Source organism: Mus caroli, unplaced genomic scaffold, assembly GCF_978045245.1.
Source record: "Mus caroli unplaced genomic scaffold, Mus_caroli_1 scaffold_4, whole genome shotgun sequence".
Taxonomy (NCBI): Eukaryota; Metazoa; Chordata; class Mammalia; order Rodentia; family Muridae; genus Mus; species Mus caroli.
In genome coordinates this window covers 26,006,150-26,030,144 of record NW_028227259.1, presented here as the reverse complement: position 1 = coordinate 26,030,144, position 23,995 = coordinate 26,006,150, and the positions used below count along the sequence as shown (strand labels likewise).

Here is a 23,995-nt window from a genome sequence, read left to right as displayed (position 1 = left end):
TTGAAAGCTCAAGACCTGCCTGGGCCAAAGAGCAAGTCTGAGGCCACCTTTAGCAGCTTCGCTTGTCTCAAAAACAATGTGAAGGGACTGGAACGCAGCTCAGCGGCACTACCAAACTTGCCTAGCATATACAAGGCCCTAGGTCCAATCTCCTCACAACACAGGAGAAAAGGAGGACGCTTGCAAACCAGCACAGGCCAGGAAAAAAGAAGCACGCTTCAAGACAGGCTGCCTCTCCTCTCTTGCAGTTTAGATGTCACAGCAGCTACAGGCTCAGCTGACAACTAAAAGTGCACATTTGAGAAAACCCCTAACTGTGAGACACTCAACCATGCCACTTTTGAAATCCAAGCAAATGTTCAGGCTGGCTCTAGGGGCTGCAGGAATCTGCAGGAATCACTTACATGACTTCTTTTTCCTTCATTTGCATTCCTTTGGCCTCTGATCCTGTGGGGACAGTGACCAGGCAGGCCAGGGACAGTTGTCTTCCAGTGCTCTGAGACTTGACTTTGAGGGTGATTGTGTGTGTTGAACTGTCACACTATCACACCTTGTGACTGAAGCACACAGGAACCCAGGTGTAGCTAACAGAGGTGACACACTGCTGCAGGTGATGACACAGTCATTTTTCTCCACTGGAGTCACTGCGTATCCTTCCAAAGTCCTCAGTGGCCCTCGGGACAAACTCAATCTCTACCTCTGTGCAAGGCCATGTCTTCCCTGAGAATCCCAGCCAGCACACAGTGGCACACCCGTCTCCTTCAGGTCCCACGTGATCTGGCTTTGGGCAAGCCTCAGGCTTCTCAATCACTACTGTGTATATAAATATCAGGCCCAGGGATGCTGAGTCCCTTCCCACCCACAGCACACTCTGCTCCTGGCTCTGCAAACACTCTTCTCCTTAAAGATTTATTTTACTTTTTTAGTTATGTGTATGCATGTGCACATTTCTGTATGTGCATGTTACACATATGTACTGGTGCCTGCAGAGGCCAAAAGAGGGCATTGGAACCCTGGATCTGGGGTACACACTGTTATGAGTACCCAGTGTGGGTGCTGGATCCTGTGTAATACATGTTCTTAACTAGCAAGCCAGCTCTCGTTTTTTGTTTTTGTTTTTGTTTTCCAAGGCAATTTCTCTTTGTAGCCCTGGCTGTCTCAGAACCTACTCTGTAGACCAGACTGGCCTGGAACTCAGAGATCTGCTGGCCTCTCCTTACTGAGAGCCAGGATTAAAGGTGTGTGTCACCACTTCTCAAAGGTGATATTTTAGTTCCCATCTTTGTGTTCCCTGTTCTGAGCAGATCACACCAGCCTGGGGGACACCAGTCTGAGCTGTCCCACAGTGTAGCCCTTAGTCCAATATTTCTATTTATATCTGTATCAATTTAAATTAAACAAAATTTTATATGCCTTCTTGTTGCAACCACATTTGAAGGATGCAGCAGCCACATTTGGCCAGAACTGGCACTGCCCTGGATGCCAAAACTGCAGCCACATCCACTGTGGTACAACCCCATGGGGAGCATTAGCTCCAGGAAGCCCCTGAGGCACCAAACTGGGCTCAAACCGGGTGCCCATCCGTCCTTATGCTCACCTCACTAGATGCCACTGAATCCCTGCTTCCTGAGCGCCTGTGCTGAGCCTAGCGAGCAGCCAGCAGACACCCCGGCGGGGCATCGTGAGAGAACTTATCACTTATCATCCTACCCCTGCATTAAAATACCTGAATTCGAGAGTAGGGCCACAGGCCTCATCCGGCCGGATCAGCACCAGGGTAGCTAGAGCGCAGGGTCGGCTGACACCCGCCAGCTACCCACGACCCCCGCCACAGGATTTTGAGACTGCTGGTGAGTGGAACACAGCTTCTGCTCCAGTCCAATCACGCGGGACCTGAGACTGCTCTGGTTGGGGAGAGAGAAATCCGGCCTACATAGGGCCACAAGCCTCTTCCGGTCAGAAAAGCACCGGGGTAGCGAGGGCGCAGGGTCGGCTGACACTCGCCAGCTACCCACAACACCTGCCACAGGATCTTAAGACTTCTGGAGAGTGGAACACAGCTTCTGCTCCAATCCAATTGCTGGCGGGACCTGAGACTGCATTAGTTAGGGAAGCAGAAAACCGGCCTGAGTAGGACCACAGGCCTCTTCCGGCTGGACCAGCACCGGAGTACTGCCAGCTACCCACGACCCCCGCCGCAGGATTTTGAGACTGCTGGTGAGTGGAACACAGCTTCTGCTCCAATCTTTAAACAGTGACAACGACAACAACTAACCCCAGAGATTACCAGATGGCGAAAGGTAAACGTAATAATCTTACTAACAGAAACCAAGACCACTCACCATCATCAGAACCCAGCACTCCCACTTCGCCCAGTCCAGGGCACCCCAACACACCGGAAAAGCAAGACACGGATCTAAAAGCATATCTCCTGATGATGGTAGAGGACTTCAAGAAGGACTTTAATAACACACTTAAAGAAATACAAAGGAACACTGGTAAACAGGTAGAAGACATTAAAGAGGAAGAACAAAAATCCCTTAAAGAATTGCAGGAGAACACAGCTAAAGAGTTTCAAATCCTTAAAGAAAAACAGGATAACCTAATCAAACACGTAGAAGTCCTTAATGAAAAACAGGAAAACACATCCAAACAGATGATGGAAATGAACAAAACCATACTAGACCTAAAAAGGGAAATAGACACAATAAAGAAAACCCAAAATGAGGCAACACTGGAGATAGAAACCCTAGGAAAGAAATCTGGAACCATAGATACCAGCATCAGTAACAGAATACAAGAGATGGAAGAGAGAATCTCAGGTGCAGAAGATTCCATAGAGAACATCAGCACAACAATCAAGGAAAATGTAAAATGCAAAAAGATCCTAACTCAAAACATCCAAGAAATACAGGACACAATGAGAAGACCAAACCTACGGATAATAGGAGTGGATGAGAATGAAGATTTTCAACTCAAAGGACCAGCAAACATCTTCAACAAAATTATAGAAGAAAACTTCCCAAGTCTAAAGAAAGAGATGTCCATGAACATACAAAAAGCCTACAGAACTCCAAATAGACTGGACCAGAAAAGAAATACCTCCTGACACATAATAATCAGAACAACAAATGCTCTAAATAAAGATAGAATACTAAAAGCAGTAAGAGAAAAAGGCCAAGTAACATATAAAGGCAAGCCTATCAGAATTACACCAGATTTCTCACCAGAGACTATGAAAGCCAGAAGATCCTGGACGGATGTTATACAGACACTAAAAGAACACAAATTCCAGCCCAGGCTACTATACCCAGCCAAACTCTCAATTAACATAGATGGAGAAACCAAACTATTCCACGACAAAACCAAATTCACACATTATCTCTCCACGAATCCAGCCCTTCAAAGGATAATAACAGAAAAAAACCAATACAAGGACAGGAACCACGCCCTAGAAACAACAAGAAGATAATCCCTCAACAAACCTAAAAGAAGACAGCCACAAGAACAGAATGCCAACTTTAACAACAAAAATAACAGGAAACAACAATTACTTTTCCTTAATATCTCTTAATATCAATGGACTCAACTCCCCGATAAAAAGACATAGACTAACAAACTGGCTACACAAACAAGACCCAACATTTTGCTGCTTACAGGAAACTCATCTCAGAGAAAAAGATAGACACTACCTCAGAATGAAAGGCTGGAAAACAATTTTCCAAGCAAATGGTATGAAGAAACAAGCTGGAGTAGCCATTCTAATATCTGATAAGATTGACTTCCAACCCAAAGTCATTAAAAAAGACAGGGAGGGACACTTCATACTCATCAAAGGTAAAATCCTCCAAGAGGAACTATCAATCCTGAATATCTATGCTCCAAATACAAAGGCAGCCACATTCATTAAAGAAACTTTAGTAAATCTCAAAGCACACATTGCACCTCATACAATAATAGTGGGAGACTTCAACACACCACTTCACCAATGGACAGATCATGGAAACAGAAACTAAACAGGGACACAGAGAAACTAAGAGAAATTATGAATCAAATGGATCTGGCAGATATCTACAGAACATTCTATCCTAAAACAAAAGGATATACCTTCTTCTCAGCACCTCATGGTACCTTCTCCAAAATTGACCACATAATTGGTCATAAAACAGGCCTCAACAGATACAAAAATATTGAAATTGCCCCATGCATCCTATCAGATCACCATGGACTAAGGCTGATCTTCAATAACAAAATAAATAATCGAAAGCCAACCTTCACGTGGAAACTGAACAACACTCTTCTCAATGATACCTTGGTCAAGGAAGGAATAAAGAAAGAAATTAAGGACTTTTTAGAGTTCAATGAAAATGAAGCCACAACATACCCAAACTTATGGGACGCAATGAAAGCATTTCTAAGAGGAAAACTCATAGCTCTGAGTGCCTCCAAAAGGAAACTAGAGAGAGCACACATTAGCAGCTTGACAACATACCTAAAAGCACTAGAACAAAAGGAAGCAAATTCACCCAAGAGGAGTAGACGGCAGGAAATAATCAAACTCAGGGGCGAAATCAACCAAGTGGAAACAAGAAGAACTATTCAAAGAATCAACCAATCAAGGAGCTGGTTCTTTGAGAAAATCAACAAGATAGATAAACCCTTAGCCAGACTCACTAGAGGGCACAGGGAAAGCATCCTAATTAACAAAATCAGAAATGAAAAAGGAGACATAACAACAGATCCTGAAGACATCCAAAACACCATCAGATCCTTCTACCAAAGGCTATACTCAACAAAACTGGAGAACCTGGATGAAATGGAGAAGTTCCTAGACAGATACCAGGTACCAAAGTTGAATCAAGATCAGGTTAATGATCTAAACAGCCCTATATCCCCCAAAAAAATAGAAGCAGTCATTAATAGTCTCCCAACTAAAAAAAGCCCAGGACCAGATGGGTTTAGTGCAGAGTTCTATCAGACCTTCAAAGAAGATCTAATCCCAGTTCTTCACAAACTATTCCACAAAATAGAAACAGAAGGTACTCTACCCAACTCATTCTATGAAGCCACAATTACTCTGATACCTAAACCACAAAAAGACCCAACAAAGATAGAAAACTTCAGACCAATATCCCTTATGAATATTGATGCAAAAATCCTCAATAAAGTTCTTGCTAACCGAATCCAAGAACACCAATCATCCATCCTGACCAAGTAGGTTTCATCCCAGGGATGCAGGGATGGTTCAATATACGGAAATCCATCAACGTAATCCAGTATATAAACAAACTCAAAGACAAAAACCACATGGTCATCTCGTTAGATGCGGAAAAAGCATATGACAAGATCCAACACCCATTCATGATAAAAGTCTTGGAAAGATCAGGAATTCAAGGCCCATACCTAAACATGATAAAAGCAATCTACAGCAAACCAGTAGCCAACATCAAAGTAAATGGTCAGAAGCTTGAAGCAATCCCTCTAAAATCAGGGACTAGACAAGGCTGTCCACTTTCTCCATACCTATTCAACATTGTACTTGAAGTCCTAGCCAGAGCAATTCGACAACAAAAGGAGATCAAAGGGATACAAATTGGAAAAGATGAAGTCAAAATATCACTCTTTGCAGATGATATGATAGTATATACAAGTGACCCTAAAAATTCCACCAGAGAACTCCTAAGCCTGATAAACAGCTTCGGTGAAGTAGCTGGATATAAAATTAACTCAAACAAATCAATGGCCTTTCTCTACACAAAGAATAAACAGGCTGAGAAAGAAATTAGGGAAACAACACCCTTCTCAATAGTCACAAATAATATTAAATATCTTGGCGTGACTCTAACTAAGGAAGTGAAAGATCTGTATAATAAAAACTTCAAGTCTCTGAAGAAAGAAATTCTAGAAGATCTCAGAAGATGGAAAGATCTCCCATGCTCATGGATTGGCAGGATCAACATTGTAAAAATGGCTATCTTGCCAAAAGCAATCTACAGATTCAATGCAATCCCCATCAAAATTCCAAATCAATTCTTCAACGAATTAGAAAGTGCAATCTGCAAATTCATCTGGAATAACAAAAAACCTAGGATAGCAAAAACTCTTCTCAAGGATAAAAGAACCTCTGGTGGAATCACCATGCCGGACCTAAAGCTCTACTACAGAGCAATTGTGATAAAAACTGCATGGTACTGGTATAGTGACAGACAAATAGACCAATGGAATAGAATTGAAGACCCAGAAATGAACCCACACACCTACGGTCACTTGATCTTCGACAAGGGAGCTAAAAACATCCAGTGGAAGAAAGACAGCATTTTCAACAAATGGTGCTGGCACAACTGGTTGTTAACATGTAGAAGAATGCGAATCGATCCATTCCTATCTCCTTGTTCTAAGGTCAAGTCTAAGTGGATCAAGGAACTTCACATAAAACCAGAGACACTGAAATTTATAGAGGAGAAAGTGGGGAAAAGCCTTGAAGATATGGGCACAGGGGAAAAATTCCTGAATAGAACAGTAATGGCTTGTGCTGTAAGATCGAGAATTGACAAGTGGGACCTCATGAAACTACAAAGCTTCTGCAAGGCTAAAGACACCATCAATAAGACAAAAAAACCACCAACAGATTGGGAAAGGATCTTCACCTATCCTAAATCAGATAAGGGACTAATATCCAATATATATAAAGAACTCAAAAGGTGGACTCCAGAAAGTCAAATAACCCCATTAAAAAATGGGGCTCAGAACTGAACAAAGAATTCTCACCTGAGGAATACCGAATGGCAGAGAAGCACCTGAAAAAATGTTCAACATCCTTAATCATCAGGGAAATGCAAATCAAAACAACCCTGAGATTCCACCTCACACCAGTCAGAATGGCTAAGATCAAAAATTCAGGTGACAGCAGATGCTGGCGAGGATGTGGAGAAAGAGGAACACTCCTCCATTGTTGGTGGGATTGCAAGCTTGTACAACCACTCTGGAAATCAGTCTGGCGGTTCCTCAGAAAATTGGACATAGTACTACCGGAGGATCCAGCAATACCTCTCCTGGGCATATATCCAGAAGATGTCCCAACCGGTAAAAAGGACACATGCTCCACTATGTTCATAGCAGCCCTATTTATAATAGCCAGAAGCTGGAAAGAACCCAGATGTCCCTCAACAGAGGAATGGATACAGAAATTATGGTACATTTACACAATGGAGTACTACTCAGCTATTAAAAAGAATGAATTTATGAAATTCCTAGCCAAATGGATGGACCTGGAGGGCATCATCTTGAGTGAAGTAACACAATCACAAAAGAACTCACACAATATGTATTCATTGATAAGTGGATATTAGCCCAAAACTTAGGATACCCAAGATATAAGATACAATTTGATAAACGCATGAAACTCAAGAAGAATGAAGACCAAAGTGTGGACACTGTGCACCTTCTTAGAATTGGGAACAAAACACCCAGGGAAGGAGTTACAGAGACAAAGTTCATAGCTGTGATGAAAGGATGGACCATTTAGAGACTGCTGTATCCAGGGATCCGTCCCATAATCAGCTTCTAAACGCTGACACCATTGCATACACTAGCAAGATTTTGCTGAAAGGACCCAAATATAGCTGTCGCTTGTGAGATGATGCCGGGGCCTAGCAAACACAGGAGTGGATGTTCACAGTCAGCTATTGGATGTATCACAGGGCTCCCAATGGAGAAGCTAGAGAAAGTACCCAAGGAGCTAAAGGGATCTGCAACCCTATTGTTGGAACAACATGATGTACTAACCAGAACCCTGGAGCTCTTGTCTCTAGCTGCATATGTATCGAAAGATGGCCTAGTCGGCCATCAATGGAAAGAGAGGCCCATTGGACTTGCAAACTTTATATGCCCCAATATAGGGGAATGCCAGGGCCAAAAGAATGGGAATGGGTGTGTAGGGAAGTGGGGGGCGCTATGGGGGACTTTTGGGATAGTATTGGAAATGTAATTGAGGAAAATATGTAATAAAAATATAAAAAAAAAAAAGAACTCACACAATATGTATTCACTGATAAGTGGATATTAGCCCAAAACTTAGGATACCCAAGATATAAGATACAATTTGCTAAACGCATGAAACTCAAGAAGAATGAAGACCAAAGTGTGGACACTGTGCACCTTCTTAGAATTGGGAACAAAACACCCAGGGAAGGAGTTACAGAGACAAAGTTCGTAGCTGTGATGAAAGGATGGACCATTTAGAGACTGCTGTATCCAGGGATCCGTCCCATAATCAGCTTCTAAACGCTGACACCATTGCATACACTAGCAAGATTTTGCTGAAAGGACCCAAATATAACTGTCTCTTGTGAGACGATGCCGGGGCCTAGCAAACACAGGAGTGGATGTTCACAGTCAGCTATTGGATGTATCACAGGGCTCCCAATGGAGAAGCTAGAGAAAGTACCCAAGGAGCTAAAGGGATCTGCAACCCTATTGTTGGAACAACATGATGTACTAACCAGAACCCAGGAGCTCTTGTCTCTAGCTGCATATGTATCGAAAGATGACCTAGTCGGCCATCAATGGAAAGAGAGGCCCATTGGACTTGCAAACTTTATATGCCCCAATATAGGGGAATGCCAGGGCCAAAAGAATGGGAATGGGTGGGTAGGGAAGTGGGGGGCGCTATGGGGGACGTTTGGGATAGCATTGGAAATGTAATTGAGGAAAATATGTAATAAAAATATTAAAAATTAAAAAAAAAAACCTGAATTCAGCCATGACTAGTTGTTCACACCAGGCTTCCTTTCCCACTAAGATGGAAAGAAATCTTAGTGTTTTGGAGTAAATTAGCAGGAAGCACATTTAAATGTTGTGGGTAGGTTTAAACGTTCTGTAACTGTTAAACCCGTGACCCTGTCCAAATCTAAACCACTGCCTTCCGTCTGCTTGCATCTTGAACTTGCATTTGGTTTCACTGGAAAGGGACATTTGTAAAGGATGCTGGGTTGAGATGTAGCTCACTAGCAGAGTGCTTGCCTACAATGACCTGCATTCTATCCCTAGTACTGAAGGGAGAGAAAGGAGAGACAAAGATAAAACACCACTAGTAGATATGTTTTCTAATTTTCTGTTTCATCTATTGAAGATATCATACCTACTCAACATCAATAGATAATATACACAGCTTGTTCACCCTGCATCCTGCTGTTCTGACTTACAAGCACTAAGATAATTACTATACTAGACCCAATTCAAGCCACTAGTTATAGAAAAAGCCAACTTCGAGCACATCAAGATGCAATCACATCTTCTTGACAATAGAACAAGTAGGATATTTTCCCAGCTTCCAACTTAGTGCCAAAGCAGGATGACAGATGTCTCATACTGCCACCTCCTTCCGGCCCTGCTGCACCCAGGGTTCAGGAAGGGTGAATTCCTTATGCACCCCTAGATCCCTGCCTCTGTGCTCAGGAATCTATACCAGGCAGGCCTCTTCCACACCTGCTGAGAGGCCAGCTCTGACTGGCTTGGAAGGTGCCTTCCCAAAGCCTTGATCCCTCTAATTAAAAGCAAGCTGCTCATCCTTCAGTTACCATAACTGCATGGTTCGTTTAATGCCATTTAGCTTGCAGTGGTTCCTATTAATTATTTCAGTATTTTCTGCTTTTTGATCAGTTCCTAAAGACAAGCACACCACCACATACATATTAAATCTCCTTAAATTTAACAATACAGCTAGTATCAGTAAGCACTCAAGACAACACACACACTAGAGAAAAAGACACCCAATTACATGATAAAGCAATTATAACTGGTCCACCTTCATGCAAAACAGACAAAATACTAAACACCGGATAATCCAAGAATGGACTAGCTGCTGACAGTAGCTGTCAACTTAGCCAAACTCTAGAAATGTTTTTAATATGCATTTAATATGCCTCCTCCCTAACCCCGGCCCAGCTATGTGAGGGTCTGTGGAACAGGACACAAGCTGCTGTCTGATAGTGAGGTCTACTGTACATGGAATTTGCTGTCAGTGGCTCTTAGGCTTCTCAACACATGCACACTCATAGCAAGCTATGAGGTGGCGAGTGAATGAATTAGTCAGCTTAACATGGTTTCTGCAGTGGATGCATACATCAAATCAACCTGTCCACACCACAAACACACACCGTTTTTATGTCAACCATACCCCCATAAAGCTAAGCGAACAGTCCAAATCTTCAGAGTCATCTTTTATTCTTACTGGTTGTTTTTCTTCTTGCCTGAGAACCTAGACAAGATGTTGGCTCGATGGCCAACAAAGTCTTGGGTCACTCCACAGTCTAAAGCGAGCCACCTCTTACCCACTCGGTCATAAGAAACCCCCTGAAAATCACCAAGGCTGAATGAGCAAAATAGAACAGCCTTGGCCCCACAAGTCTGGATTACTCAAGAAAGGAGAAGGCTCCAAACAAGAAGAAAGATAACCTTCTAGGGCTGAACAGGATATCATGGAGCTTGCTGCAAACTCCATCCATGAGTTCTCTACTGTCTGGATAAAGCTGTGAGACTGGAGGGAAAGCACACAGGAGGATGACATCAGGAACATAACATCCGCACTCCTAGGAGAGGGCATTTTACCATCCAGGAATCCATCAGGGTCCAGCAAATGTGTTATTCCCCCTGTCTAATCTGAGTTTCCCTGGTCCTAGACCATGTTGTCCAATCGTTCTGATCCACTGATTGCTGCCCCACTGTGAAAGGGGCCTAGGTCACTGGCAAGAATGAAGAAGAGAGGGCCTCAGAACAAAAATGAAAACAAGAGGCACCCCCTACAGACAGCAGGTGTTGGGCTATGCACAGAAAGACATCCATGTGTGCTACAGATTGTGTCTTCTAACCTAATTTCTTTAGACACTCAAACACCTATATGTCTGTACATTTAGCCTCTGTGAAACTGAGGCCACAGGATATTTTTCAAGTGGGCATCCATAATTCTCAATATTCCACTTTCTCATCACACCCTGGCTTCGGGAAGCAGTCCCTTTCTTAGTGGTAGTAGTAGAAGCTGAGATGCCCACCAAACACTGCCAGAGCAAGAAGAGTGACCCGAGGGCTGCCCAAGGAGGGAGTGGCAGCTTCCTGAAAGAACCCAAGACAATGTCAAACTCACTGAGGCGCCACAATGGCTGCTGCCCTAAGAAAGACAAGAACCCCCAAGGTCCATTTCCTGTCAGAATCTAGTTACAGCAATGAATGTCTCAGGAGACAGAGGAGGGGCAGCCTCTTTTGACTCTCCTCTCTCTCCAGAGTAGAATGCTCAAGCTTCATTAAAAACAACACATAGTGTGGCCAACTCCACTGTCCTCAGCCTTCCCAGCTCAGTGGGACTTGAATTCTATCACTTCCGATGCTACAATAGCAACTAGCAGCCCCATACCGACCTGGCACCCTGCCCCCTGCCACCCTACCCACCCAGCAGCCTACCCAAAGAGAGAACCTGTTAAAAAATGCTCCCCCACCCACCCACCAAATTGGCCTGTGGTTAAGTCTGTGGTACATTTCCTTGATATGCGAAGGTCCAGGTCTCTGGGGGGTGGAGCCATCCCTAGGCTAGTGAACCTGGATGCTATAAGAAAACAGGCTGTGTAAGCCACGGGGAGCAAGCCAGTAGGGAACATCCCTCTATGGCCTCTGCACCAACTCCTGGCTGAAGATTCCTGCCTTGAGCACATACCCTGGCATTCCTACATGATGGGTTGTGATTGGGACACAGAAGCCAAACACTGTTCATCCCTCCGGTTGTTTCTGGTCATAGTGTTTATCACAGCAATAGAAACCCTGAGACAACTCCTGTATATCTATTAACTTCTTATACACACAAACGAAGGTCATGTACACTAGTTACTGTCACAAACTGGATGGCCAGGCAAGCTAAAGCCTCTACAGCCCACAGTGGAGGAGTGGTTCTCCTAGGGAGAAGTAGGCAAGGTTTTCTTCTCACTATCTCTTCAGAGATGGGCAGAGTGACTCAGTAGGGAAGGCCTAAACTTATCAAAGATACAGGAAACTGGTTCAAAAGCCAACCTTGCCATTTAGCAGTTAACATGATCCTCCCAAATACATACAAGTTCAAAGACACGGTATACTCTAGACCCCCTACATGCAGAAACCTCACTAACTCAGAGCTGTATAGATGGGCTTTGGGACAGGGACTGGTATTTCAAGGGCTCGTCTCTGTTTGACTGTGATATGCAGACAGAAACAGCATGCCTACAGGGAGTGGCCATAGGCAACTGTTTGATTCAGTTCTCTAACATATACACACTCAATGCATCACAGATATTTGTTAATTGATTAAGGCCTACAATTAGTAATGTGCTTTCAAGAATAATCTGTTCAGCTGGAAGAAGCTCAAGGTTGCTTCTCAACAGCAACAGGACCTGGAAAGCAACGAGACACAAAATTCAATCTGGAAGTATGTGTGTGACTGTATAGTGACTCTCAGTACAAGATTAATGAAAGCCCGGAAATGCTATACAAATAATCCAACAAACAGAGCATTAAGGCAAATGACTACAAGTTTAGAGTCAACCTAGACTGCACAGCAATATCCTGTAAATAAAAAATATATATATAAGAATAAGGAAATGCAAGTAACTATTAAACCCCTTGCACTATACTCATATGAGTTGGATGACAATAGCTGTTTTCCCACCAAAGACTTTTCCATGGGAATTTACCCCATTCTTTAAAAGGTATGTAGTACCTAGTATGGAACACAGCAGTAGTTAATACATTTTCACTAAGCACCTTTCTCTGTTTAAAATGTAGATGCCTGTGTGTGCATAGTGTAATGTGAGGTCATGAAGCTGAATCAAAGGCTCGATGCACACATGCACGTTAGCTGAGGATGAAGGCTTGATGCACACATGCACATATTATCTGAAGATAATTTCTGCTCTTGCTAACCAGCTGTCAGCCATTATTCATTTCATGTAACAATGACTAGATTTCTCTCGTTTCATTCTTACAATTCCAGACAATCAAAGAATTTTGAAAAACTCCTCCACGTGCATATTTGTACTTACTGCCGGGCTAACCTCAGCACTGACCGTAAATACCCAGCAAAGAATAAGAGCGGTTCCCAGAGAGCCTGAGCAGGGCAAACCTTCCTCTTTCAATTGGTGTGTATGGCTCAGGCTGTGTAACTCAATCCAGTTTGACAGTCAAGACAAAAAGACAGCTCACGCCAGGCATGGAGACACAGGGTTTGAAACCCCAGTGCTAGGGAGGGCGAGACAGGAAAGTCATGGTCTGCGCTCAAGCAGAGGAGGGAGGGGAAGGGAGGAAGAAAAGAGTTTGAAAAGTCCCTCTGTTGGTTGTGTCATATTCCCAGCGTCCCACTCATCCCCTCTCTGAGTCAAAGCTCTCAGTTATACACAACTGGAACGTGTTTCCTGCCGGGAGCAGGAAAACAGTGATGAAGACTTGCTACATGGATAGCCAACAACTACAGGCCTTTTATGTGGGAAGGAACTCAAAACACCTTACCCAAGAAGTTTATACCTTATACAGCGGCCGGCGCACATCTATGGGACAGCTCTGTATGACGTCATCAACAACATCCGAGATGGACTCCATAAAGTCTGGGTTGGCAAACTATATTTTATATAAATAGGAAAGAAATATTATACACTTTCTCAAATAACACAAACTATTTTCAAACAAAATGTTAAGACTTCATTTTTACTTTTAATTATGTACTTTGTTATGTGTGTGGGTGTGTCTGGGTGTGGGTTTGAGCATCTGAGTGCAGTGCCCGCAGAGACCAGAAGAAGACAGCATATCCCCTGGAGCTGGAGTTGCAGACAGTTATGAGACAGTTCACCAGCTGGGCATTCACTGGTTTTACACGCACAGTCACAAAACACTCCGTCTTACTGTTACTTTCATACAGGGATCAATGCACACAGGCCTTGAGATTAGTGACTGCTTTATTCCTACAGGTGCCTGGAGATCAGTTTCAAATCCATTTATTCTATTGCTCTTCAGAGATCTTCCTCATGCCCAGGATAACCCCAACCTTAACTGTTAAAGCGGGTAAGCCTACAGCAAGGCACACCAGGCAACCACTCTGCGGAGGGAACCACCATGTGAAACCAACTTGCTCACTGGGTCCCTTTACTGGGAACTGCTCCTTCTGCACACTGGAGGGCAGCATCGCTCCACATACACTACTCAGTACACTCAGACATCTTACCTCAGGGTGAAAGAATATTTCTGGTCCCAGGAACCTTTCATAACCAACATCTATAATGAACTTCTTCCGGTTGATGGCATTGATCCCTGTGTACTGTTTGATCCACTTCCGAGGATCTACGTCATACTTAGCAAATTCTCTGACAATATCCGGGCAAATGTAACAGTACTTCTCCTGTATGTACACAAAAAGACATGGCCAAAGCATTGATAAGTACCCGCACCTCTGCCCTCTGACAAATACACAGGAACCCACATCTCACAGACACCTCTGAACTCATCTCTGCCTACACTGTAACTCTTGGGTGATTGAACCATCAAGCATGTGTCCTGTTGTCTTTCAGCTTAAGCATGACTACACTTGAGTAGGTAAGTCTGTTTTCTCTGCAATGGTTACACATCACTACCATGTTCTCCCTAATTCTGTTGCCATATTGTCTGAAAGAATATCTATCTATAAAACATCAGCTCCTTGTCTCCACCCAGGCTTTGCTTGCCCCCTCAGGCTCCCTGTCAGGTGCCAGCCTCACTACTGTCCACAAGAACAGCAAGCTAAGCTTGGCCCAGAAGCCAACTGCATGAGAGAGAGAGAGAGAGAGAGAGAGAGAGAGAGAGAGAGAGAGAGAGAGAGAGAGAGAGAGAGAATGTGCACACATGCGTAAGGGAATGCTATCTGCCCTCCCTCCTGTTAAATGTCTGCTTGATCCCCTGACCTTGCTGGTTAGGTATTCTAAGTCACTTGATCAACACTGGAGATACACAGTCGATGAAACACTTAGATCCCTCTCAGAGGTCATCTATCTCAGAGTCAGACACTAGGTGACTGAAATAAGCAAACATCATGACATCAGTTGGCAGCTACTGTAGAATAAGAGCAGAATCAGGCGAGAGCACTGGGGCTGCCAAGAGATGGCTCTCACTGAGGAAAAGGAAACAAAGGCTGAGGGGAAACCTTGGAAATATTTTAGTCTACAAAGAAGTCTGAGGACATCTTTTCAAATCTCTCCCCACCATGGAACGACCAGTTTTTCCCTTTTGCTTGAGGACTTCAAGTCTCCCCAGTCCTGGGAAGCCCAAGCCCACGAGGGAGGGACAGGTGGCATTTTTTTCTGTAGGAGCCAGCCCTCTACCTGTCCCATCCCAAAAGGATTGTTCTCAACTAGCATCAGCCAAAATTCAGAAATCTTGTCCCCTGCCTCTTTGAATTTAACCAACCTCCAGAGATGCTTGGCTGAGAGGAAACAGCAGGAGAGTTACCCCTCTACGCTGCAGCTCAGAACCAGAGCTGTGTGAGGTCACATGTCATACCCCACCTCAGACCCTTCTCCAGATTCAAACAAAACCCTCCCTCCTCTCGATATATGATAACCAGTCTTGAACACTCAGGAATCTCTTGCATTTTGATTTTTTTTAATGTTTTAGTTTTGCTAGCTGAGAAGAAAAATTCCTTTTAAAAGTCTGTAACTGCCATGCCCACACCAATAGGAAGATGGGTGAGGTCAAGTAGACCCTCTAAATAATGACCTAAGAGTCACTTTGCTCTTTTGTTACTAAGTTCACATTTTCCTGTCACTGCTGTAACAGGTAACTGAGGTCTGGAGACAGGCAGGTGGATTCTGTTTAAGGACCCTGAGATCTAGACTGGCAGGGTTCTGAGGTGTACTCTCAGGACACAAAGCACGCAGACACCTCAGGATTCCTGACAGCTACTGCTGCGACTCGCCTCCTGATTCTAAATGGAAGCACGGAGGGAGATGGGGAAGCAGCATGCAGCTAATTGAAGGTTTGGTTTAATTAGGCTTTAATTAAACAACGCTCTACTCCACACACCGGTGGCTCAACACCAGCTCAGAAGCCGCTCTCTGTGTAGGAGAGCACACTGAGCCTCACGTCCCCAGCACAGGAAACTCAATGGCAAAACAACCAAGGCCCACACTCACGGGGGACAGGAAGGGAGCAGGAGGGGCAGTGGCATTGAGGGGAACACCCAAGCACCATCTCCCTCACCCCCAAACCAGCCAGGTTCCCTTCTGTTTTTACCTTGATGGCTTTTGCGGTTTCCAGTGACTGCTCAGGAGGGATTCCCACCTCCCTCTCCCTTAGCAGCTGTTGAATGAAATATGTAATATCTCTACCTGCAATTGGGATGTGTTTGATGCAGCTTCCAATTACATAACCTTCTGCCTGGAGAAGAGAGGAGAGAAGAGGAGAGGAGGCAGGACAGCCACGTCACTAACCACAGTCCAGAGCCCGTGCACTCAGCAGGTCCCCACCCTCCCCTTCCCAGATGTCCACCCTTCTGAGCACTGAACTAGCATTTAATGGCTCCCACTTAAAAGGTTCAGTATCTCTGGTCTTTTTAAATGACAGCATCTGAAGTTCCATTAATATTTAAAATTCTGAATGACTCCAATAACCTGAATCTCCATAAGCAACCAAAATGTTTCCATTAGGAACATGTAGGCAACGACACAGAATTGGTCGTTTGTAAAAGGTGCTGCTGCCTGAGAGAGGAGCTAACCTGACAGTGAAGCTTTCCTCTAAGTAGGCCGAACAGGCTTTGTCTGTGCACTGTTAAACCACCGATGAAGCTGCTCCTAACTCAAAGTTAGCAACTGTGGAAAAGCACAGAGGACGGTGATCCCCAAAGCCTGGATCCCAACCCTGGGTCAGGGATCCTAACCTCCATCCCTAGTGTGGAGCAAATACCCTGAGGGCATTTACAGCGTCTATGAAATAAAACCCAGCCGGTCACACATGGGCTTTAAGGGCAGATACTAAGGATTCAAGACATGGCTCTGTTCAGCACATTGAAAGTGATTCAAAGAAGCTAACCAGTCAGTGCTAGCTAAGACCAGTGCATCTTAGGATCTGGATGCTCCCTGATGCCTTTCTGAGCTACTAAAGGCATGTCTGTGAGGGGCCTGTGGGAGTCCACAATAACTCTGCCATCCACTAGCAGGAGTGCCTAGAGTCCACCTGCCCACAGCAGTGATGGGCCCAAAGTCCCCTCACTGACCTTCTGTTTGCACACACTTGCCATAGCAGCCACAAGCCTGGCCACCCATGCAGCTTGTCTGCAGCGACTCAGGTGTGGGGACACTGGTGGTCAGTTTCTCACACTAGCACTTTGTGGTCGCTGTGCCACAGGGCCAGGGGGAAAGAGAGGACATGAAGATGAACCACAGCTCCATGCTGGGTACACGCATGTGTGTGTGTGTGCGTGTGTGTGTGTGTGTGTGTGTGTGAGTGTGTACTGTGTGTGTGTGTGTGTGTGTGAGTGTGTACTGTGTGTGTGTGTGTGTGTGTGTGTGTGTGTGTGTGTGTGTACTACATCCATCAGTACAGGCACAGACAGAGCCATGCTAAGCTGTAAGGATCACCTCCCCAAGTCCTCCTGGGCTCCTCCCCCATGCTCCTAACTTCTAGACAAAACATTGGTCCTTTCTGCAAAGTACAACTATTTGTAAAATATTTTTAGAGAAACGGTATGTACAAGCAATTAAACATTAGCTTCTAACACATGGAATCTTCCCAATCACCCCGTGAGACCCACATACACCAATTCCTAAAGCCAGCATTAAGTAGGCTTCTCAGTGTGCTTCGCACCCAACAGCAGGACAGTCACCACCATGTCACTTTAGATCACACACCATGATTTTAGGTGACAATTTTTCATAGGATGTTTGACCATACAGAAAAGGTATCATTAAATGAATGTGCAAAATACAACTTTAGTATTATTTATACTGTTAGAACACAAACTAGACAGAAGATATTCTCTGTGCTTGTGCATGTGTATTTTAACCAACACTTGAGAGGCTATGCAGTTCATAGTGTGATTGTCTAGATGGATTTATGAGTAATTTTGTTCTCTTAACTTTACCCAGATTATCAGTAACAAATTAATTTTTATAAATGGGAGAAGAATCTACAGTAATAAATTACAAAACCCTTTCTCTCTGGACTTGGGCTCTATGTGAAATGTCTTTTCTTCCTACCATACACTTTCTGAGTGACCCTTGACCCTGGGCAAAGGGAACAAGTGATAGAAGGGCCTCTGCTCACCCTGGCCCACAGTGTGGAGATGATGGAGAAGGGGTGCAGGCAGACCTGGGGCTCCAGCACTGGGAGCAAAGGCCCTCTGCTCTACAAGGCAGCACAGCAGTGAGAAAGCCAGAGGGGCAGCACCTCCTCCAGCAACTCCCACAGAGCCAGCCTCTGAGACGGCTCTGAAGGGTCCACTCCTCCCATGAAGAGGACACGTGGGCAGGGGTACAGGGTGACAGGGACCATAAAGCCTTTCATGACTTTAGCCTTTCAGCAGACACAAAGCAGCAAGAGAGGAAGTTCACCCGTCTTGCTTGGCTTTAGCCAAGTTGGGTTTTGTTTGTTTGTTTGTTTGTTTGTTTGTTTGGTGTATATACACACACGACATGAAGGTAGAAGATGTTCAATTTTGTGAAGCTGGTTGACACGGGTCTCACGTATCCCGGGCTGGCCCTAAGCTCAGTATTAAGCCAAGGTTGACCTTTCTCTTCTGAATCTCCTGCCTTCACCTTTCAAACGCTGGAATTACAGGCTTGTGCCACCCCACTCAGTTTTGGATTTTTTAATTCTCTTATTTGCATTTTAAATTTACATTTAGGAGGCTGGAGAAATGGCTCAGCGACTAAGGTCATGAACTGCTCTTGCTGCAGACTAAGCTCCGTTGCCAGCGCTGATATCGGACAGCAGACAAAATAACTCCAGTTCCAGGGGTTTCAATGCCTCTGGCCTCTTGGGGGAACCTGTATTCATGTGCACAAACCCATACAGAGACACAAACATCATTAAATAACTTTTTTTTCAAAACTTAAACTTATTTAAGGGCTGGTAAAATAGCTTAGCAGATAAGGGTGCTCGGCCTGAGTTTGATCCCTGGAGCTCACATGGTAGAGAGAAGTGAGGCCCACAAGCTCATATGACTACTACATATGATCATGGCATGCAACTCCATGCAAACACAGTATACACACACCCTCCAAGTAACAAAACCAAGCCACAGAACTTCATATAATTGATGTGTGTGTTTATAACGATGGGTAACATAAATAACTGTGGTTAACACCGTAACTATGGCTACTGAGAAAACCTGAAGGGGGATGATCATGACTGTCTGACTTTCTACTGACACTGTTGATTTTTTAAATAATTCCTTTAAGTCATCCCTTGGACCAAAGGAAAGATGAGAAAGCCTCCTGCATTGACTCCCCTAACGACTTAAAACCCAAAGGTGATAGCATAAGGAGCCCTGCAATCAAATGTGATTGTCACTCTTGAATTCATTCAGAGGCAAGAGCAAGTTCTCCTCAGCCCCAGATGAGCAGAGCCTGTCACTGACCCTTGACGTTGACATCAGAATGATGTCTAACTGAAGCAGCTCCAATGATGAGTGTCTTACTTAGGAATTCTATTACTGTGAAGACACCATGGCCATCGAAACTCTTATAAAGGGAAACATTGAATTGGGGTGGCTTACAGTTCAGAGGTTTAGTCCATTATTGTCATGGTGGAAGCATGGTGGCCTGCAGGCAGACATGGTGCTGAAGAGGGAGCTGAGAGGTCTATATCTGGATCCTCAGGCAGCAGGAATAAATAGTCCAATAGGCCTGGCTTGAGCATCTGAAACCTCAAAGCCCACTCCCAGTGATGTACTTCCTCCAAAAGGCCACACCCCCTAACAGTGCCACTCCCTATGGACCATTTTCATTCAAGCCAGGACACTCACGTGACACTCGTGGGAATACAGCAGAATCCTGGCCAAAAAAAAGCATGTGACTACATAATTTGCTCCATATTGCAAAACCAACGAAGGCACAAACATAGCCACTTTTTGAACTCTTTCTCACCTTCCTGAACTCTAAATTCGCATTGCCAAGGCTGGCATGGTGACGTATACTTTGAATCCCAGCACTTGAGAGGCAGAGGCAGATAGATGTCTGTCAGTTCAAGCCAGATAAGAAAATCCTATCTCACAATAAACAGAGAGAGAGAGAAAGAGAGAGAGAGAGAGAGAGAGAGAGAGAGAGAGAGAGAGAGAGAGAGAGAGAGAGAGAGAGAGAGAGAGGAAGAAAGAGAGAAAGAAAGAAAGAAGGAAAGAAAGAAAGAGAAAAAGAGAAGAAGAAAGAAAAAAGGAAGGAAGGAAAGAAAGAAAGAAAGAAAGAAAGAAAGAAAGAAAGAAAGAAAGAAAGAAAGAAAGAAAGAACAAACGGGAGGGAGGGAAGGAGGGAGGGAAGGAGGGAGGGAAGGAGAGAGGGAAAAGAGAGAGAGAGAAAGAGAAAGAAAGGAAGAGAGAGAGAGTGAAAGAGAGAGAGAGAAAGAAGGAAAGAAAGAAAGAAAGAAAGAAAGAAAGAAAGAAAGAAAGAAAGAAAGAAAGAAAGAGAGAGAGAAAAAGAGAGGGTGAAAGAGAGAGAGAAAGAAGGAAAGAAGGAAGGAAAGAAAGAAAGAAAGAGAGAGAGAGAGAGAGAGAGGGAGGGAGGGAGGGAGGGAGGGAGGGAGGAAGGAAGGAAGGAAGGAAGGAAGGAAGGAAGGAAGGAAGGAAGGAAGGAAGGAAGGAAGAAGTCGGTCGGTCCCATAGCTGTTTCTACTACACCACGTAAAAGCTGGCATGTTACTTGAGTAGGCTGCGTTTTGATTTGCCTTTTCATTTCTTCTCTTACCCCAGGTCAGCTTAAACCTCAGAGAGTAAAATAAGAACCCCGTGCTTACCACCGGGATAACGTGGGTGACACCATCTCCACTGTCTATAACTATCCCCGTTAGTGTGCGTTCACCAACTTGCCGGGATGTCCAAGAGGCTGCCAGAGCCAGCACTGCCTAGAAAGAGAGACATTGATCAGCCACTGAAGAGAGGCATCACAACCAGGAAGATCAAAAGCCACTGCTCAGCTGGTCTCAGATCCTGCAGTGAACTCTTTCTTACTTAATAAATCTGAGAAACTTCCCTTTCCCGACCCCACATCTCCTACATTACAATTCTCACTCAGCTAACCTGCATGCCAGTTTTCACTTCAAATGAAGGAGTCAAGTTTTCAACAAGAACCTATAAAGCTTTACAAACAAAATCAATGAAGTGGAATCCCACTGCTAAATCATAAGGTTTAACTTCTAATCTGCTGGTGGTCCAAGCGCAGCCACAAACACTACAAGGTAAGACACATGGAGCTGGGGCTTTTCTTTGCTTGTTTGTTTGTTTGTTCGGGAGTTTGTGGTTCAAGGCAAGGTCTCATGAAACCCAGGCTCACTGTGCAGCCAAGAATGGCCTAACTCCTGATCTTCCTGCCTCCAGCTCCAGAGTATTAGGAATTCAGATGTGTGTCACCATACACAGTTTATTCCGGGCTTGGGATCAACCCCAGGGTTTATGCTGGGCAAGCACTCTCCCAGCCCGCATGGAGCTCTTCTCTCACGGATGATGAGGGCCGCCCCCCACCCAGAAACTCTCATCTGAGAGATGCAAGACAGCAGTTCTCAGCCAAAGGCAACTCTCTCCTCACAGAGCAGCTGGCCATGTCCGCTGCCATTGCCCACAGTCACAGTTTGTCAGAGGTGAGGAGGCGGTGTGTGTATGTGGGGGGCAAGGGGGCTGCTGCCCCACATTCTGCCATGCACAGGACACCCACAGCAAGGAACTGTCCAGCGAATGTCAGGCCAAGGCAGAACATAGGAATTCACTTTTAAAAAACATGACTGTTAGCAGTGCAACACTCGCCTCACCCTGAGCAGCATATAAAAGGCCTTCTCAGCATTAACATCAATGTTCTGAGTTGATACACAGTTAAAGATATTTTGGTTTTGCAAAATGTTAGATTGACATTGTGGCCAGATACCAAATTATTTGGCTGTCCTTCATGTCATGGAGACTCTAAGTATGGCATGTGGATCATCTTAAGAACTAATAGTTATTGTGGGACATTGTGGAACACTCTTGTCATCACATACTCAAAGAGGGTGAGACAGGGGGATCATCCTGACTTTGAGGCAACTGTAGGTTATAGTTCAAATAATAATAGTAAGTTCGGTGTTCCTGAGTACCTTCCTATTCTATACATTATATGTATCCTGGGAGAGAACAGAATGAATAGGTCTCAGCTGGGCAGTGTGGCTCATGCCTTTAATGCCAGCAGAGGCAGGCTGATCTCTGTAAGTTTGAGGCCAGCTTGGTCTACCGAGTGAGTTCCAGGTCAGTCATGGTTACACAGAGAAACCTTATCTCAAAAAAGACCAGGAGAAAAAATAATGATTCTAGATTCCCGTGTAAGAATGGTTGGAGCCTTTGCTGTGCCAAGAGGCATTATGACTGATCATGAGGAGACAACAGTGCAGCACCTCCAAACTGCATCTCCCCTGGGACTCTTCTCTCTTAGAAGAAAGTAATATTAGGCAGGAATCTTGGAAAGGGATGCATCTCAGTTACTCCTCAAAACTCCAACCAACTTCTTCATATACAACCACTAAAGCAACAATGAGACTGTAAGCCAAGAAAAAGCTTCAAGATGAGCCCTGAAGCCCCTGGGAGCTCAGGGCCTCTCCGAAGCCAGAGTGCACAGAACTAACGCAGCCGAATCCTAGGGTTCTCTAGAGACATTGACTTTGTTTTGGCTCGGTGTTTGTTTGTTTGTTTGTTTGTTTATTGTGTTTTTGAGACAGGATCTCACTCTGCAACTCAGACTTGCCTCAGAACACAAATCTATCCCAGGTTGACCTCTTGCCTTATCCCCCCATGTGGTAGTATGAGGCTTGAGACACGCTTCCCAGGTTACCTTGTTTTCCAATGGATTTTAGGATGTCTGTTCTTTTCACTTTCACTGTTATTAGGTTTGTTTTGTTTTTTCTTAACAGTGAGGCAAAGTAAGCGTGAGAAGTTTTTTTAAAAAAGGAAGGAAGGAAGGAAGGAAGGAAGGAAGGAAGGAAGGAAGGAAGGAAGGAAGGAAGGAAGGAAGGCCTCTACATCTCTATCTTGTCACCCAAATAAAAACACATGAGACTCTGCCTAGGAAATCTGTAGATCCAGACCAATCTCACTTCAGTGGTAGTTATGAGTGTCCAGCCAGACTGAGCACAAATGACCTTGGAATTACTGCTTCTTACACAACAGAATCACAAAGATAATGTGGGTGTTTTTCTTTAATTACCTGTACCGCAATGTAGAGTCCTGGTACATTAAATGATTCAAACATGATTTCTGCAAGGTACTCTCTGTTTTCTGGTGTGTTCAGTGGCGGTTCTGTCTGTAAGAAAACATTAACTACATCAGAGTTAATAAAAAGGCTAACCTACAGATACATTGGCCAGAGTATTCTAGAACTCCCTAGTTGCCAAGAGGGTCCTCACTGAAGGTGACTAGTTAAGGGCGCCTACTGTGGGTCTTCAAAGCTTTGACAAGGTACAGTGAAGGCAGTATGGGGCTTCTGCTCTCATGACTCACCCAAAGGTCAAAGTTCAACAAGTCAAAGACAAGGAAGAGCTCCTTCATCACCTACATTACACCCAACCACCCTGAAACAAAGAACCCTGGTGCATAACACCAAAGGCAACAGAATACAGCCAAGAGTGAAGACTCAGGACGCTAGGCCCCGTGCCTGGACCAGAGACAGCTGAGCGCTCCAAAGAAGAGGCAATGGTCAGGCAGAAGCTTCCTCTCACCTGTCACTCACAGCAGCAGTGGCAGGCTCCGCCCACCACACTCCAGGTTGGCCGCCATGTTCCCCAGGCAGTGACGCCC

The 23,995-nt window shown here is 44.6% G+C and overlaps 1 protein-coding gene across 2 annotated transcripts in view; it reads right to left on the bottom strand.

Moving 5' to 3' along the window:
* Positions 1-23,995, bottom strand: part of LOC147005046 (actin-related protein 3B-like) — a 48,451-nt gene that overhangs the window by 7,500 nt on the left and 16,956 nt on the right. The window contains exons 3-7 of one of the 2 annotated variants that reach the window (XM_085836136.1): positions 23,406-23,501; positions 20,980-21,087; positions 16,270-16,413; positions 14,231-14,404; positions 13,537-13,629 (exon numbers count right to left, since the gene is read on the bottom strand). In XM_085836136.1, the coding sequence (XP_085692262.1) occupies positions 13,537-13,629; positions 14,231-14,404; positions 16,270-16,413; positions 20,980-21,087; positions 23,406-23,501 (615 nt within the window). The remainder of the gene's footprint in view (positions 1-13,536; positions 13,630-14,230; positions 14,405-16,269; positions 16,414-20,979; positions 21,088-23,405; positions 23,502-23,995) is intronic. The other variant, XM_085836138.1, reaches the window with a different exon arrangement.